Source organism: Bos grunniens, chromosome 8 (genome assembly GCF_055505025.1).
Source record: "Bos grunniens cultivar Pamir isolate PY7600 chromosome 8, Bosgru_T2T1.0, whole genome shotgun sequence".
In the NCBI taxonomy this organism is placed as follows: Eukaryota; Metazoa; Chordata; class Mammalia; order Artiodactyla; family Bovidae; genus Bos; species Bos grunniens.
This window is the reverse complement of record NC_141172.1, coordinates 76,270,282-76,289,834: the sequence shown is the minus strand read 5'-3', so window position 1 is coordinate 76,289,834 and position 19,553 is coordinate 76,270,282. Positions and strand designations below refer to the sequence as shown.

Here is a 19,553-nt window from a genome sequence, read left to right as displayed (position 1 = left end):
TTCTATCTTTCATTTATCTGCCAATGAAAGTGAATGGATTGAGGCTCTTAATTCATGCAAGAAATATAACCACCTGTTCCTAGAAGACACGCACACGTGCATGCTAAGTCGCTTCAGTTGTGTCTGACTCTTTGCGACTGCATGGATTGTAGCCCACCAGGCTCCTCTGTCTGTGGGATTCTCCAGGCAAGAATACTGGGGTGGGTTGCCATGCCCTCCTCTAGGGAAATCTTCCTGATCCAGGGATTGAACCCATGTCTCTTAGTCCCCTGCATTGACAGGCAGGTTCTTTACCTACCTGGAAGCCCAGAAGACATGCTCCTGGCAGCAAACTGAGTATGAGGTTGCTGTTTTGGGCCTCACCATTGTCTAGAAGCCCCATTTGGAGTCTCTAGGTATCCACATGGGAATTGGATTCTTCCTTCCCAGGTGGAAGACCCAGCAGAGACTGACGAAGCTGCTCTTCCCTATATGTGCAGATGCGGGGGCCACCCCTTCTCAGGAGCAGCTCCTGCAAGTGAAGAGTTCCAAACAAAGGGGCCCTTTGAACAAGAAACTCACAACCTTTATATCTAGAAAACTAGGTCTGGCAGCCCCACTTCTGTTTGTCAGAGAGGGTTCCTGGGGTGCCAGCCCCAAAATGAACTGTTTCCAGCGTCCTGGTCTGTGCTTCCGATTCTTCAGACCACTGCCTGTTCCCCTCATCTCAGTGATCCTTCCTACAGTCTGGCCTGTGTTGGGCCCTTTTCCCTCCAAAGGTGCTAGCACTTCAGTGGCTGGACAGCTTCAGAGGGCAGCTCAAAGCTGTGTCCACTGAGGGCTTTTCTGGGCTATAAGGATGCTTCTGAGTAGTTAAAGGAAAATTCTTTCAAGGAACCCTTTCAAAAGCCTCTAGTTTGCCTCAGATTAGGGTTGTAAACACATTTCTCTAGGGGTTAGAGAAGTGAGACACGTGGAAGACTGGGTGATGAGACGTGGAAATGTAGTAGATTGCAGGGTTCCCCCACCATAGAAGAGGCAGTGATCCTGAGCTGAGCAAACCTTCACGGTCTACCTTCCAGACCCTCTACCTTTTCAAGAGCAGCCAGCAGCAGGTATCATGTGCAGTCTCCCAGTTTAAAGACACAAAAACACCGTGCTGGCCAAATAGAACCTGTTGGTAGATGGACTTAACTCTCTGGTTCTTTAGTCAGTAACCTCTGACTGTGTTTCACATCAGCACTGTCATTCTCCTTGTGCTCTTCTGCTTGGCTTGAGGCACTGATTTACCTTCTCACCAGAGGCAACATGTTGAGCATGATAAGCAGAAAGATCAACTTGTACTGTCAGAAACAACAAGGACTGTTGTTGGCATCCTTGGAAGTTCACACTTAGGGTGAGCTTCCTGATTGATGATCTGCAAACACAAACTCCACTCTCCTTGGAAATAGTTTGGTTTCAAAATGGCTGCAGCAGTTCCAGGCCTCAGGCTTTTATGTAACAACATCCAGAGTGAACAGAAAGTCTCTTCCATAAGCTCTTTCAGAAGAGCAAGTGAAAACCATCTCAGAAACGTCAGTCAATTGCTCCTCAGGTCTCATTGGCCTAAACTAGGTCATGTGTCTTTTCCTGAACCAATCAGATAAGGGAGGTGAGAAAACCCTTTCACTAACTCAGCTTGAGTCCAGAAGTTAGTAGTGGCCTATCGTTTCCTGAGGCTCATGCTGTTTGTGTCCACCTGTGTTTGCACATAATGTTTATACACATGTATGTGTATGCCTGAACTGAACGAAATCTGGGTTCTTTTAGGAAAGACAAAGGGGTGTATGAATGCTGGGCAATTAACCTGTTGACGTCTATGCTAATATGGTTTGTATTTTATGAAACTGCCTCTCTTTAGATCTGGTATAATGGTCGATAACCAGTGAGTCTTCCTGCCAGGGTCCAAATTCTAGTAACTGGGGCGCTTGATACTGTTCCCTAATCCTCATACCATTGTTTTCTCCTGTCTCTACATAGAGAAAAGGGGGAATATTGCAAATTGGGTTCCTACAACTGCTTAGGCATATTGGACCTGGGTTTGACACACAAACTTAACCTTTATGAGTCCATTTAAAAAATCTATAACATGACAAACTTAACTTTTCTGAGTCCATTTAAAAAATCTGTGACATGGGGAGAACATGAGTTACCTGATAATCTACCTGCTATTAGGAGATTAAATGTGTGTAACACAATTCTTGGGGTACAGTAAGTGTTCAGTATATAGTAATTATTATTATTATGTTCATACCTTCATTCCTGAAGTTACCTATTCAACCCTAAATATTGGTTTATAGCAACACATAAGTATTTTGTGTTGCTAAAACAAAACACTAAGTATTTTGGGGGTTGGTACTCTTTTCCTCATTTAACCAATATTTAAAAGGTAGCAAAATGTCTTGAAGATATGTATGTATAACTGAATCACTTTGATTTACATGTGAAACTAACATAACATTGTAAATCAACTATATTTCAATAACATTTTTAAAATTTATATAAAAAGGAATTCTTCAGCAAAACAAAAATCTTGACCTGAAGTTTTAGGAATTGAAACGTGCCATACTTTTTCACTGAAGACAAGCCATGGCTGATTTAGTCAGTGGATTTTTCATGTTCTTTTTCTTTAAGCACAAATATATTGTTGTTTTAACTTTGTCATTGAACCAGGGAGTTGAAGTAAACGCACATCAGCAACTGATGACAAGGAGTTAAGCTAAAAAAAAAAAAAAGTTCTTTGTCTCTTTGTTCACTTTTTCTCACATAGAGGCCAATTCTCAGAAGTGAATACTGTTTTTCTTAACTTTCTTGTATCTTGGCTATGAAACTGGAGACAAAGATTTAAGATTATGATAATTCTAATTATCAGTAGTAATGATATCTTACATTGGTATAGTGCTTTACAGTTTGCAAAAATGCTTTCATGTTTTACAAGCCACCGATTTTTAAGGTCTATGAGATTATAGATTGTGTTTTGCTCATTATTTTTCTCTAATTCCTATCCCAATGCCTGTTGTATGACAGATGTTTAACAAATACGTGAATGAGCCTCAAATTAACCCCAGTGGGGTAGATTTGGGATTTATCATTGTTATTCCCCTTTCATGCAAGAAGAAACTAAGTCTCAGAGATTTCATGACTTAAGGCTTTCTAGTACAAACTTTGGGGTGAGGAGGAGAGAGGGATTTTCTGAAAAATAGTCTAGTTTTTGACTGTGAAAATTAGGTTCTTTTCTAATCTGTGAAAGAGAACCCTGAGATAATGTGGGATTACTGGAAGATGTTCAGGGATCACATGCAAAATAAGGATTGTCAAAAAAAATGGACAGAGGAGGTGGAGAGAGGGCCCAGCCCCCTTCACTGTTTGAGGCTCCTGGTATAAAGAGACTCCACACCAAACCCTCAAACATGACAGCCTGGTTTAGGTCAGTGTGTTAAACTCTGGTGAGAAACTAGTACTGGATCTTGTTCCCCCAATCTGATTTTGACCAATACTTGTAGAAAACACAATACAATAAATTAATGTAATTTCTGCACTTATGATGGCCCAGTAACAAAGATTTTACATTCTAGCAAGTCCATAGACCACACCTTGACTGGATTTGTTTAGATTTTTAACACATTAAAAATGTGGTAAAAAATCCACTTGCCAATGCAGGAGACGCAAGAGATGTGCTTGCAATCCCTGGGTTGGGAAGATCTCCTGGAGGAGAGCATGGCAACCCACTCCAGCATTCTTGCCTGGAGAATCCCATGGACAGAGAAGCCTGGCGGGCTACAGTCCATGAGGTCACAAAGAGTCAGACATGACTGAGCAACTGAGCATAGCACACACAAAAATGTTAAACAACAGTATTTACAATATTTTAGGATAGTCTTTGTAAGTGTCAATTCACAGTGTGGACCAGTTTTGGGATGCGAGTTTGTGTATGGTAAACAGATTATTCTTTCAACCCTGAGACTATATAACTTCATTTCGAGATGGCATCAAAAGTCTGTATTTCAAGTGCTTTCTTGAGGTGTGGACCATAACATCCTACTGACCTTTGTAGAAGGCCCTGCTCACACATTTGTGCCCTATTGTTCTCCACATGTGTGAAAGTTGTTGTGATTAATAAATCACAACTTGTGTAACAGCTCTAAGGAAGCTAGTTGATTTTTCTTTACTCTTCAGTTGGTACTAAAAATATAACTGCTATCTTGTGGGAGAATCAATGAAATTTTGACATTAAAAAGAAGTCTTTATATTAATACTTGAAATCCTTGGTAACCACTTCTCTGTGTAGACCTTGAAGGATTAGGGTGAAAGTCAACTAATTCTACTATGTTTGAAGAATCTCTAAAAATAGAACGAGGTGTCTTGCCCGAGACTCACTGTTAGTTTCTAGAACCTAGGTTTTCCATGAGAGAAAGCAGTGCCTCGTTTTTTGATTCAGTAACAGTGTGCTAGACACCGGCTTAGGTAGACACTAAGAGTGTGAATAATGGCCTCTACTATCAGAAACCTCAGGAGGAAACCAATGGAAGGTCTGAGTCATTCACCAGAGTTCTAGGGGCTAGAGGTGTGGGGTAGAACCAGAGATCACCCCTAAGCTCATTCACTGAAGTGAGGTATGTGGGACTGGCCGCTGGACTTCTACACTCTTGCATTACTGATCCCCGAACAAACTTTTCCAACTCTTGACACTGGGCCCAGGTGGTCTTTTTGTTTAGGCACGTACTGGGCTTCATGCACAAAAATGAGACTGATAGGAATTTCCGTGACTTAAAAGCATTGTCATGCTTTCCACGGAGGAGTGGAACAGAGCAGAACATGAAGATGTAAACTGGCTTCCTTGGCACGAGGAAGCAACACAGAGCATCTAGAGATGATGAGATTGGCGGACAGCCTGCAGATTCTGTTTCTGTTTCAGATTCTGGGGAGTTTCTGTTCTCTAGGCTGGAAAAATCTTTGATCTTTCTGACTTAGGAATAGACAATTCACAGGGAAAAATTGGCATTTTTTTTTTTCTTGAGAAAAAAATGTACCTTCTGGATACAGATACAATTTTTGCACTCTTCCCAGGGATGGGGGAGCCTGGTGGGCTGCCATATATGGGGTCGCACAGAATCGGACACGACTGATGCGACTTAGCAGCAGGAGCAGCAGCATATTGGGAAAAGTTCTCTAGACCAGTGCTCCTCAAACTTGAATGAGCGTATGAATAACTGAGAGATCTTGCTGAAGTGTAGGTTAGGTTCACTTGGTCTAGGACAGTGCCTGGAATCCTGTGTTTCTAACAAGCTCCCTCCTAAGTCATGCTGAGTTTGCTGGACTGAGAGTGGTGCTCTGAGGAGCACAGACCTGGAATCCACGTGGAAGCCTAGACCCATGGGAACTGGCCTCATCTGCTTTGGTGGGAGGCATTGATCCCTGTTTCTGATGGAGTTGTATTATCCAGTCACTACATTGTCTGCAGTGGTGTTTCCTTCTCTCAAGGTTCTTAAGTAGTCAGAGATATTGCTTTAGAGTATATATTGGTTGCTGTGCTTAATCATTAAAAAAAATCTTTGTTGTGCTTTGGAGTACTACTTCTTCAGGCCACAGTAGCTGTCTTGCACAATCAAGGCCTGTTCAATCGCCCATCATTACAAGGCATTGCCTTAACCCACAGGTCTTGTGTGTCTCGCATATGTTGGGGGTAGTCCACCATAGTAAATTCTGCTGCGGAGAGCTTGGCAATCTAATCATAGAATGATGAACTTGTGTTATGTTCAGTGACTTGATCCTGCAGCTGCATCTAAGATGGACAGGTTGCAGAATAAATCTTTGAAAGGTACTATATCCATTGATTATATTCTGGACATCAAATGTAGCTGTCATCAGATATAGCTTGTGATTTGAGCCTCCTGATTTAAAAACTATTACAGAAATCTATCCATTTTGATGTTTTGTCCCTTTTGAGCTACATCAAATGGGTTCTGTTAGAAAGAAAGAAAAGGTTAAAAGCTCATCCAAATTTATACTCAAAAGTGATTTCAGGAAAATTGAGGCTTCACATCACAGTATGTGCTTATAAGCACTAATCCTTTGTTCAGTGCACTGCATCCCAGGCCAATGAATGACTTCTTCATCTGGTGGTAGTGGTTTCTAATGAAAAAGTAATCATGTAGCATAGACCAAACCAATCTTCCGAAATTGTTTTAAAGTGGATTGGAAGAGTGGCTCACTTAAGGTCTCTGATTTCTTCATTAATTTTTGTAGGTCACATTCCATCCCCACAACACTCCATGGGTCTGTCAGCGACTTTGATTGAAGCAGAAAGTTATCAAATATCCTGATGAGGGCTTGGAAGAGTCCTTGCTATTAAGGAGTTTTGTTGTAATGGTATTTATCTTAATCAGATTTGGCGGATACGTCTCTTACTCATAGAACTTTAGAGGGAAAAATCATCTAGCCAATTTAGAATCTAGTCCAACCAACTCATTTTACTGATGTGGAGACAGCTGGGAAGTTTGCTCAAGGTCACCCAGACCTGTCTCTGAATCCCAGTCCTGGTCTTCCCCCCAAACCCTGGTCTACCACACGCTTTTATATGTTGATTTATGGATGTGATGTGTCTGTGAGGCCTGAGGCAGCAGGTTTTCCACCTTCCCTGATGGGAATTGGGGTGGTTCCACTGATAAATTCATTGCATTTCCTTCCCATCTAGACCTTGTGTTCTAGCAGAGTCCCAGTAGGTTCACCAGTGCTCTAGAGAGGCAAAATGACACAGAGCCCAGATTCTGCAGCCTGGTGGTCTAGGTCAAATCCTGCTTTGCTCCGTACATATTTTGTGACTTTGGGCAAGTCACTTAACCTCTCTTTAGATTTAAAATGGGGACCTTCCTTGTAAGGCTATTGTGAAGAGTGAATGAATGAATACTACAGAGCAGCTGGAGCAAGCAGCCAGATGTGTAGTATGTGGAATTGTGTGTGGTTTTGCAAACTATGGGTCTCTACTAGACACTGAGCTGTAAAATCAGTGTTCTAAATCATTAAAAGCATTCTAGAAAGTAAATGGCAATACTAGAATTAAATAGTCAAGTGTGCTGCATCTATGCAGGGCATTGTTTGGTGTTCTTTTGGTTCCTTTTTTGGTGTCCCTTTGGTTTCGTGTGTGTGTATGTGTGTGTGTGTAAAATGGCTCACCGTGTGAAAATGAATTTCTCACTGTGGATTGCACTCAAGAGTTCGGAAGCCCGGCTCCAGAGATTGGAATGAGTGAATTGATTTCTGTACCTGCAGCCCTATCGGAGTGAATGAGGCACATGTTAGACATGAGTGTACAAGGCAAGCTCTGACTGAAACATAAACGTGCTTCTTTTGCAGAGGGAGACCAAAGGGCAGTTTCTTATTGACCACATCTGCAACTACTACAGTTTGCTGGAGAAGGACTACTTTGGTATTCGTTATGTGGACCCAGAGAAGCAGCGGGTAAGAGTTGACCACCATCTAGATCCATCTTGGGGAGGCATTCAGCCTTTGAGGGTGCTGAATAGGTTCTTCTTAGAGCAATTGTGATACATTTGATCTCATAATTATTGATCACATGGTTATTGACCAGCCCGGGGCATGTGTATATATGTCTCTGTGTGTATAAGAGTATATAAGAGTTTGGCACTGTTCTCACTGGGCTTATTGAGGCAGGGGGAACGGAAATTTAACCGTAAGCCTTTCCAGAAAGCTGCTCCCACCTGACTGAAGAGAGAATGTTCTTGTGCCCTTTGAACCTAGAGTTTGCCGAAGCTTCTCAGACAGTCATTACATAAAAATCTCATTATAGAGAAAAAGCCACCTTTCACTATAAAAAGCCATTGTTAGAGCAGGGAACAAGGAGGTGATTGCCTGATGGGCATGAGGTTTTCTTTTAGGGTGATGAAAATGTTTGACACTTGATAGAAGTGATAGATATACACCATTTTGAGTGTTTTAAATACCACCTAAAATGTATACTTTAAAATGTTATGTTAGTGACTATTGCCTCAATTAAAAAAAAAAAAAAAACTTTGGCAGATAATGGGTAAAGTTGCTTTGAAAAGTGTTAGTTGTTCAGTTGTGTCTGACTCTTTGTGACCCCATGGACTGTAGCCTACCAGGCTCCTCTGTGCATGGGATTCTCCAGGCAGGAATACTGGAGTGGGCTGCCACTTCCTCCTTCAGGGGATCTTCCTGAGACAGGGATCGAACTTGGGTCTCCTTCATTGCAAGCAGATTCTTTACCATCTGAGCCACCAGAGAAGCCCAAAAGTTATTTTGAAGCTTTCTCCTTAGGAACCACCAAATTTGACAGCCCCCACTGTATTTCTTGGAGTAGGAAATGGCAACCCACTCCAGTATTCTTGCCTGGAGAATCCCATGGACAGAGGAGCCTGTCAGGCTACAGTCCATGGGGTCACAAAGAGTCGGACACTACTGAGTGACTGAGTATATTGTATTCCTATTCCTAGACACATGTATCCTTCCTGGCCTCTGTTGGTGCATGAGTAGTCTTGCTTTTTGAGCGGGAGTACCAGTCTAAGAGTGTTCAGATATGACATCTGCCAAACTCACAGTGATATGTGTCCCTCACATTGAAAAGACCCCAGGAATCTCCATCCCAGCTCCTACCACCTAGAGCTTCTCATTCCTGCATGGGTCCCAGCTATGCATAAAAAGGCCCTGTATCTGCTCCAGTCTCTGTTCTTACCCTGCTCTATTGATAAGCATGGCAGTGTGTGAAGGGATCAGCTGGGGGTGACTACCCTTTTTAATTTGCTCTCCTCCTTACCGGTGGCCCTGGTCATTTTCCTATTTCTTTTTCCCCTCCTGCTTCTTGGTTTTGTGTTTACTGACCTTATACAGTGAGGGAGAGGCTCACAGAGTGTATTTTTGTAAAGGAGGAGGATATTGAAGGGATAGATTAGTTTTCTGAAACATGGAGAATCTTATTTGCATTTCAGTAGAACCTAACCTTCTATAAAGGAATATAAGGCAGTGGCTCAGAAGAAGGAGGTTTTGGTTTCCTGTAGCACTTGCAGGAACCCTTGAATGAACCAAGTATTTACCTGAGTAAGAGGAAGGTGGCAGGACACTGTGAGGATGTGGGACCGCTGAGATCACGGAGGGGATTGTATGGTGTTTACTGTTGAGTACCAGTGACTCCCAGACTAGCCCTGCAACTAAATCAGTTTAGGTGTTTGCTAAAATCGATTAGTATGGACCTTATTCTAAACCTCCTGAATCAGAATTCCTGGGGCCGGGGCCAGGGCCAGGAATAGGTATTTTAATTCATCTTGATTCTAATTTTGATGCAGCCATCCTAGCTTTGACTTCTGTTGGAGACTATGGCATAAAGATATTCATAGACATAATTTCTTATGGCCTGTGAAGATATTACTCTTGTATGGGGAGAGTTCGAACCTATGTCTCTTGCAACTCCTGCATTGGCAGGTGGATTCTTTACCACTAGCGCCACCTGGGAAGCCCCATGGAGAGAGAAACTGGCTCAAAAACATTGTTACTTGCCCAAGACCCTATGGGTAACGAGTGATGAAGTAAGTACTTGAATTTAGAATTATGGTTCAGAGTTCCCCTGGCCACACAGACACTATGAACAACATCAGTCATCTAACCACTGCTGAAAATGATTTTTATACAAAATTAACAGCCTACCTGCAGAAGTAATTCTAGCTACCATTAGTTGAGCATTTATCATATGTGAGGAATTTTACTCATATGGTCTTTAGTCTTCCCCCCAGAAGGGGGAAACTGAGGCCCAGAGATACAGTTATGGCTAGTAATTGTGGAAGGAAGAATGGTATTTAAAACCACACTATTTCCATTTTATCTCTCAAGTGAAAATTTGAAACACAGCCTAGATTAGGAACCTGTGAATCCTTTTTGTAAAGGGCTATACAGAAAGTATTTCCAGCTTTGTGACTGATAAAACTTCTGTTGCAGTTCTTAGTAATTAAATTCTAATGGCAAATGGCCATAGACAGTACCTAAATTAGTGGATGTGTGTGTGTTCCAGTAGAACTTTTTCTCCAATGAAAGTATTTCACAAAAAAGACAGTTGGCCATAGTTTGCTGACCCTTGGCCTAGACAATAACTGGATATCACTTAAATGCATAAGCCTTTTTTGTCCCTCTTAACCCTGTCACTGGGGAGATTCTGGATAAAACATTAATAAGTAAAATCTTTCAAATTGGACTCAGATATAAATATGAATTAATGTTATTAAATATACAAAGATAAATACAGAAATAAATAAGTATGTGTATTAAGGTGGATAGCTAGTATGCATACATATATTTCCAAGTTCCATCCACGGAGCTGGCTTAGAGGCAATGATACCACAGTAGTAATGAGCACACCTAGCTCTCAGATCTTGGTTTCAAATACCATGTTAATAAAAGGAAGAAGAGCTTCTTGCAGAAATGGCTGATTCTAGAGCCAGCATAGGGAAATAACAAGGTGAGCCTGGAGCATCATGTGGCACCAGGAAATTTGAAAAAAAAAATACTCAAAGAACCAAAATGTAGAGCACTAGGAAAGGCACTGAGCCAACATGAAAGAACTGCCAATGACCGGAACTGAAACAACGGAAGTGACCAAAACAGTAATAGTACTGAATTATAATCCATAGAATAAAATAAATATTCATGAGTTCATACTGATAAACAACTGAATAGATAAATAAGAGGAGGAGAAGTGGTAGCTTTTCCTTACAGAGCAGTTCCAGTTAATAAATATAGAGAGAATGAGAGAAATAAAAAGCCATTATTAGAGTGCCAAAATAATAATTGCTGTGGGCAAGATCCATTGACGAATGCTAAAATTAGTGGACAAAAGTTTGAGGAGAATCAAGATATTTGTGCAGTCTCAAGGTATCCTCTCCCCCAACCCACTGTCATCCTGGTATTTTTTAATTACAAGAGGAAAAAGAAAAGCCTTATAGTGGAGAAACTTGGCAGACATCACTTTAACCAAGCAATCAGGATTAACATCAGCAATAAAAACCCTTACCAACATCATGGACTCCCAGATACCAAGCACGGAGAAGGGCACTGTCTCTCTGTGGTATTCTTTGCAATAATGCATGATTTCATTCGAATCTTGAGGGAACATCAGACAAACTAAAGGAAGAGACTTTCTCCAAAACAATTCACCCACACCCTTCAAGAATGTTCAGGTCATGAAGGACAAGGAGAGATTGGGAAACTCTCACAGATTAGAGAGCTACATCAACTAAGACAACGTGGAATCCTGGACTGGATACTGGAACAGAGAAAAGTGTAGGAGTGGGAAAACTGGTGAACTCCAGGTTAAGTCTGTAGCTTAGTTAATAGTATTGGGTTAATATTAGTTTCCTAATTTTGGCAATTGCTCTATGGCTGTATAAGATGCTAACACTACGGAAAGATGAGGCACCTTTTCTGTATGTCTAAAATTATTCTTTTAACTTGAAGTTTCTGGGTTATGTGTTTACTGTTCTTTATATTTTGATGTGACTTAGCTTAATTTTTAATGTTCAGATTCAGGTAATAGATTAGTGGAAAAAATAAGGGCCACTCCAAAACAAAACCATCTTCTCTGATGTATTCACTAAACTGCTTAGAGGGTTGCCTGAATAGTTCTGTTTTTCCTGTAATTTAGCTGTTATTGCCTTTTGATTTTTGAGGATGCAATGTGAGTGTAACTTCCACATGGATTGCAGAGTAGTTACTATACAAAATTGTATGAAATTTGTACTCAGAAAGAGGCTTGGACTTTTTACTTAGAAAGATGCTTGGACTTTGTAATCACATGGATGCAAATTAAATCCCATCTCTGTTGGTTAATAAGTGTGATCTTAACCAAGTTATGAGCTTCTCTGAGTCTTTGTCCTGATTATTAATATAGATAACAACACCTACATATGAAATTGATATCGGAATTAGATATGTAAATGCTTAATAAATGATATATATGGAGTACATAGCATGTGTTATTTTTATTATTGATATTATTACTATTACTATGCATTAGCTGGGCTTCCCAGATGGAGCTAGTGTTAAAGAAATCACCTACCAATGCAGGAGACATAAGAGACATGGGTTCAAGCCCTCGGTCGGGAAGATCCCTTGGAGGATGGCATGGCAACCCACTCCAGTATTCTTGCCTGGAGAATCCTATGGACAGAGGATCCTGGCAGGCTACAGTCCATAGGGTCACAGAGAGTCAGACATGACTGAAGCGACTTAGCATCCTTGTACACATGCATTAGCTAGGTCTAGGTGAGGCAATTACATGAGGAAATACAGCCATGATTGGCAAGTTTAAACCTAGAAATGTTAACGATAACTTCTTTCAAAGGCAGGATGGCCATTATTATGATCTTTCGGGAGAGAAGAGGGAGGAAGAGAACCTTGGATAATTAGAAAAAGGGCTCAAAGACACAGCAATATGCTGATATGAGAGTCTTAAGCAGAGATTAGTTGACAAATGTTAGTTTGGTTTTTGTTTGTTTGTTTTTAACCAGCTCGTGTGCTTTTTCTCCATGGAAAATATTGAATTATTTAGATAGAAAGCTAATCAAGAAAAAATCAAGTTAGTTAGAAAGGCTGATGTGGAACTTATTCTGTTGTGGGAGTTGGTGGTTTGCCTACAGCTCTTCACAATTTGATTTACAGTACACTATTGTGGAATATTAAATATTTAGCGCTATTACACTTGGAATACCATATGTGTGACAAGATGTCTTGTGTCCCATATGCTGTGAGAGTGGTGAGGACTGAATCAGTAAGTGATGACTACCTTTACTATTTAATAGCAAAGGCCCAGAATTTCCATTATTTTAAAATATTGATGTAAGAAGGGACAAACTGAATACTGGCCAATAAAATCCTCTCTAATGCCCACCGAATTTATCTTCTAAAGAACTCATATAATCTTAGTTGCCTAAGACTAGGAAGAAAGTGAGTAGTAGTCTCCTCATTTACTGAAAGAGAAAGCTGAGGCTACAAGTGTGGAAGTCTTGGGAGAAATAATTCCAGAAGAAAAAGATCTTATTTGGCTTATCCAAGTATTTTTTTCTTAAATGCAATCTTTCTACTACTTCTGCTCAGGTGCTGAGGTAACTTCTCTTTGGAAAGAAGTTTTGAAATAATTAGTTGGGTTTCATATTTCTAGTTCTGTGGCTTTGATTTGTTATGTTCATCCTCTGGATTTTCCTGCTTATTCTTCCACACTTCCCCTTTCCCCAAACCCAGCTAGGGAAGTCACCCCCACTGCTTTAGAGCTAAGGACATGCCCCAGCCCTAGCCAGCCAGAGGAGGAATTATACCAGGACTTTGATGTAGGTAGTTGGTTTATAGACTTCAGGGAGACTGAACCCAATGCTTTTGATTTTTAACTTCCCTCTCTCTAAGCATCTGTTTAACCCACTTACATGAGTGCCATTGACTTTTCTAACTTAAGGGATATTCTGAAACATACCCAAGGACAGCAAATTTACTTTGTAAAATCACACCTCTGGGGCAGTCTCTGCAAGTACCTTTGTTTTAGGGCATTCTGTGTCATGTGGCCACTGGATGTCCTTTCTGATAGGATGACCTAGGAAATCATGGATGCAGGGACGTGCTGAACTTCCTCCAAATATAATTACAGCCTTGAGGTTTTTGTGTTGGCAGCCAGAAAGAACTAGTGAGCCTATCAGTGAGTTTTGTTAACAATGGGAAAAGACCTTGCCTATGTTAGAGCAATTTGCTTTTGTTGGAGGTACCTTTGGGGGAGGACATGGAATGGAAAAAGAAACAGGCCCAGTGATTTGAAATTTCACTCTGGGGATGGTGCCAGGAAGCTAGATAGCATTATGTCCCACCAGCTGCTCCTTCCATTGAAAGGCTGCTTTCTGCTCCTGGGGAAATTGCTTCACAGATGCTTGAAACTAGGAATGAGAGGGGCACCTGAGATCTAGGACATCCCTAAACTGAAGAGGAGGGCTGTCCTTCTGCCTCAAGTCATTGGTCATGAATTGGTCTGCTTAATGAGTCCTCTTTAAAAAAAAACAAAAACATTTTTTAAATTAGAGGATAATTACTTTACAATATTGTGATGGTTTTTGCCTTACATCAGCATGAATAGAAATTAGATATACATGTGTCCCTGCCCTGTGGAACCCCCCTCCCATCTCCTTCCAATCCCACCCCTCTAGGTTGTCACAGACCAAATGATTCCTCTTTTATTTTTAAGTATCAGGGGTATCAAAAATCAAGATTACTTGGATGTCTGTTTTAGGAGAGGTATGGACAAGTAGGAATCAGCGAACTAAAATGGACTGGAATGGGTGAATTTAACTCAGATGACCATTATATCTACTACTGTGCACAGGAATCCCTCAGAAGAAATGGAGTAGCCATCATGGTCAACAAAAGAGTCCGAAATGCAGTACTTGGATGCAATCTCAAAAACGACAGAATGATCTCTGTTCGTTTCCAAGGCAAACCATTCAATATCACAGTAATCCAAGTCTATGCCCTAAACAGTAATGCTGAAGAAGCTGAAGTTGAATGGTTCTATAAAGACCTACAAGACCCTTTAGAACTAATACCGAGAAAAGATGTCCTTTTCATTACAGGGGACTGGAATGCAAAAGTAGGAAGTCAAGAAACACCTGGGGTAACCGGCAAATTTGGCCTTGGAATACAGAATGAAGCAGGGCAAAGGCTAATAGAGTTTTGCCAAGAAAATGCACTGGTCATAGCAAACACCCTCTTCCAACAACACAAGAGAAGACTGTACACATGGACATCACCAGATGGTCAACACTGAAATCAGATTGATTATATTCTTTGCAGCCAAAGATGGAGAAGCTCTATACAGTCAGCAAAAACAAGACCAGGAGCTGACTGTGGCTCAGATCGTGAACTCCTTATTGCCAAATTCGGACTTAAATTGAAGAAAGTAGTGTAAACCACTAGACCATTCAGGTATGACCTAAATCAAATCCCTTATGATTATACAGTGGAAGTGAGAAATAGATTTAAGGGACTAGATCTGATAGACAGAATGCCTGATGAACTATGGACGGAGGTTTGTGATATTGTACAAGAGACAGGGATCAAGACCATCCCCATGGAAAAGAAATGCAAAAAAGCAAAATGGCTGTCTGGGGAGGCCTTACAAACAGCTGTGAAAAGAAGAGAAGCGAAAAGCAAAGGAGAAAAGGAAAGATATAACCATCTGAATGCAGAGTTCCAAAGAATATCAAGGAGAGATAAGAAACCCTTCCTCAGCAATCAATGCAAAGAAATCCAGGAAAACAATAGAATGGGAAAGACTAGCGATCTCTTCAAGAAAATTAGAGATACCAAGGGAACATTTCCTGTAAAGATGGGCTCGATAAAGGACAGAAATGGTATGGACCTAACAGAAGCAGAAGATATTAAGAAGAGGTGGCAAGAATACACAGAAGAACTGTACAAAAAAGATCTTCACGACTCAGATAATCATGATGGTGTGATCGCTCACACTCACCTAGAGCCAGACATCCTGGAATGTGAAGTCAAGTGGGCCTTAGGAAGCATCACTGCGAACAAAGCTAGTGGAGGTGATGGAAATCCAGTTGAGCTATTTCAAATCCTGGCAGATGATGCTGTGAAAGTGCTGCACTCAATATGCCAGCAAATTTGGAAAACTGAGCAGTGGCCACAGGCCTGGAAAAGGTCAGTTTTCATTCCAATCCCAAAGAAAGGCAATGCCAAAGAATGCTCAAACTACAGCACAGTTGCACTCATCTCACACACTAGTAAAGTAGTGCTCAAAATTCTCCAAGCCAGGCTTCAGCAATATGTGAACTGTGAACTTCCAGATGTTCAAGCTGGTTTTAGAAAAGGCAGAGGAACCAGAGATCAAATTGCCAACATCTGCTGGATCATCAAAAAAGGAAGATAGTTCCAGAAAAACATCTATTTCTGCTTTATTGACTATGCCAAAGCTTTTGACTATGTGGATCACAATAAACTGTGGAAAATTCTGGAAGAGATGGGAATACCAGATCACCTGACCTGCCTCTTGAGAAACCTATATGCAGGTCAGTAAGCAACAGTTAGAACTGGACATGGAACAACAGACTGGTTCCAAATAGGAAAAGGAGTACGTCAAGGCTATATACTGTCACCCTGCTTATTTAAGTTCTATGCAGAGTACATCATGAGAAACACTGGGCTGGAAGAAACACAAGCTGGAATCAAGATTGCCAGGAGAAATATCAATAACCTCAGATATGCAGATGACACCACCCTTATGGCAGAAAGTGAAGAGGAACTAAAAGGCCTCTTGATGAAAGTGAAAGAGGAGAGTGAAAAAGTTGGCTTAAAGCTCAACAGTCAGAAAACGAAGATCATGGCATCTGGTCCCATCACTTCATGGGAAATAGATGGGAAAACAGTGGAAACAGTGTCAGACTTTATTTTTCTGGGCTCCAAAATCACGGCAGATGGTGATTGCAACCATGAAGTTAAAAGACGCTTACTCCTTGGAAGGAAAGTTATGACCAACCTAGATAGCATATTCAAAAGCAGAGACATTACTTTGCCAACAAAGGTCCGTCTAGTCAAGGCTATGGTTTTTCCAGGGGCCCTGTATGGATGTGAGAGTTGGACCGTGAAGAAGGCTGAGCACCGAAGAACTGATGCTTTTGAACTGTGGTGTTGGAGAAGACTCTTGAGAGTCCCTTGGACTGCAAGGAGATCCAACCAGTCCATTCTAAAGGAGATCAGCCCTGGGTGTTCTTTGGAAGGAATGATGCTAAAGCTGAAACTGCAGTACTTTGGCCACCTCATGCGAAGAGTTGACTCATTGGAAAAGACTCTGATGCTGGGAGGGATTGGGGGCAGGAGGAGAAGGGAATGACAGAGGATGAGATGACTGGTTGGCATCCCCGACTCGATGGACATGAGTTTGGGTGAACTCCGCGAGTTGGTGATGGACAGGGAGGCCTTGCATGCTGCAATTCATGGGGTCACAAAGTGTCAGACACAACTGAGCGACCGAACTGAACTGAACTGAACTGACAGACAAGTAACCTGGCTTTGCAGGAAAAGACTTCGGGTATTCAAGTTACAAAGAATACGTCACTATCATAACAGCTTGAGAACCAGATTTGTTGTCAGTAATTTAATTGTGGTCCAAGGTATTAACGCTGACAGATTTGAGAAATTGTCATATTCTTTCAGAAGAAAGCAGAATTTGATGTTTAACTAAAATGATTGCTTGCCAATGACTCTATAAACATACACCTGATGTCTTCTCCTCGGAAGGAATGGGATGCCTGATAAAGAGGTTGCAATCTGAAAGTCATCTAACCAACTGAGATATCATAACTGATATCAAACTCATGAACTGGTCATCTTGTTCATGTCAAAATGAAGAAATAAGGAAGAATCTCTGGGAATATGCAGAGTAGGAAGACCCTGAGCTCACTTTCTATTGTGGGCACATCATAATTATAACTGTTAAAGGGCAGCTATATATGAAAACAAGCTGATGGAGAAAAGATCTTCCACAATTAAAGATACAAAGAAAGAACCACAACGTGACAGGTAGAAGGGGTGGTTACACAGAATGGTCACACCCAGGGGAAGCAATCCAAAAACAGGAGAATAGTCACAACTGTAGAGATTTTCTTCAAGAAGTTTAAAGTGTATAACAGGGATGGTTTGGTATACATATTCATTGTAAAAGGAACCCCACCCCTTTGAATTAATTAACATATTCATCGTCTCACATATTTACCTTTATTTGGGGGGGAGTAGTGAGAACATTTAAGTTTTACTGTCAGAGAATTTCAATTATATAATAAAGTGCAACTATAGTCACCATGTTATACTTTAATTCTTGGACCTTATTCCTCTTATAACTGAAAGCTTATACCCTTTTACCAACTTCTCCCTTTGTTTATTGTTATATGTTTTCTGGTACATATTTCTAATTATGAGTCTGTAAATATTCTTATCTTTATTCAACTGATATAGTGTATCTTAATTGCACTCATCTCACACGCTAGTCAAGTAATGCTCAATATTCTCCAAGTGTGAACCGTGAACTTCCAGATGCTCAAGCTGGTTTTAGAGAAGGCAGAGGAACCAGAAATCAAATTCCCAACATCCACTGGATCATGGAAAAAGCAAGAGAGTTCCAGAAAAACATCTATTTCTGCTTTATTGACTATGCCAAAGCCTTTGACTGTGTGGATCACAACAAACTGTGGAAAATTATTCAAGAGAGGGGAATATGTATGAGAAATATGTATGCAGGCCAGGAAGCAACAGTCAGGACTCGACATGGAGCAACAGACTGGTTCCAAATCGGGAAAGGAGTACGTCAAGGCTGTATATTGTCACCCTGCTTATTTAACTTCTATGCAGAGTACATTATGAGAAACGCTGGGCTGGATGAAGCACAAGCTGGAATCAAGGTTTCCAGGAGAAATATCAATAACCTAAGATACACAGTTGATACCACCCTTATGGGAGAAAGTAAAGAAGAACTAAAGAGCCTCTTGATGAAAGTGAAAGAGAAGCAAAAAGTTGGCTTAAAGCTCAACATTCAGAAAACTAAGACCATGGCATCTGGTCCCATCACTTCCTGGAAAATTAGATGGGGAAACAGTGGAAACAGTGACAGACTTTACTTTTTTGGGCTCCAAAATCACTGCAGATGGTGACTGCAGCCATGAAATTAAAAGATGCTTGCTCCTTGGAAGAAAAGCTATGAGCAACCTAGACAGCATATTAAAAAGCAGAGACACTGCTTTTCCAACAAAGGTCCATCTGGTCTAAGCTATGGTTTTCCCAGTGGTCATGTATGAATGTGAGAGTGGGACTATAAAGAAAACTGAGTCCCGAAGAACTAATGCTTTTGAACTGTGGTGTTGGAGAAGACTCTTGAGAGTCCCTTGGACTACAAGGAGATCCAACCAGTCCATCCTAAAGGAAATCAGTCCTGAATATTCATTGGAAGGACTGATGTTGAAGCTGAAACTCCAATACTTTGTCCACCTGATGTGAAGAGCCGACTCATTTGAAAAGACCCTGATGATGGGAAAGATTGAAGGTGGGAGGAGAAGGGGATGACAGAGGATGAAATGGTTGGATGGCATCAACAACTCAATGGACATGAGTTTGAGTAAACTCGGGAAGTTGGTAATGGACAGGGAGGCCTGGCATGCTGCAGTCCATGGGGTTGCAAAGAGTCGGACACAACTGAGCAACTGAACTGAACTGAAACCTCATTCAGTAAATTTCTTATTTCAGAGTTTTTCACCTTTAGAAGTTTCATTTGCTTACTTTTGTATCTTTCATCTCTCTCTCCTTTTTATGTTGATGCATTCTTTAGGTACATTAGCTATTTTTATTTTTACCATCAGTTCAGTTCAGTCGCTCAGTTGTGTCCAACTCTTTGTGACCCCATGAATCGCAGCACGCCAGGCCTCCCTGTCCATCACCAACTCCCGGAGTTCACTCAGACTCACGTCCATCGAGTCGGT

At 41.1% G+C, this 19,553-nt stretch overlaps 1 protein-coding gene across 28 annotated transcripts in view; it reads left to right on the top strand.

The window, feature by feature from the left end:
• The window catches only part of FRMD3 (FERM domain containing 3), a 379,694-nt gene that overhangs the window by 191,864 nt on the left and 168,277 nt on the right, over window positions 1-19,553 (top strand). For all 28 annotated transcript variants that reach the window (XM_086416760.1, XM_086416773.1, XM_086416753.1 and 25 more), the window contains one exon: window positions 7,372-7,476. In XM_086416760.1, coding sequence (XP_086272886.1) covers window positions 7,372-7,476 — 105 coding nt within the window. The remainder of the gene's footprint in view (window positions 1-7,371; window positions 7,477-19,553) is intronic.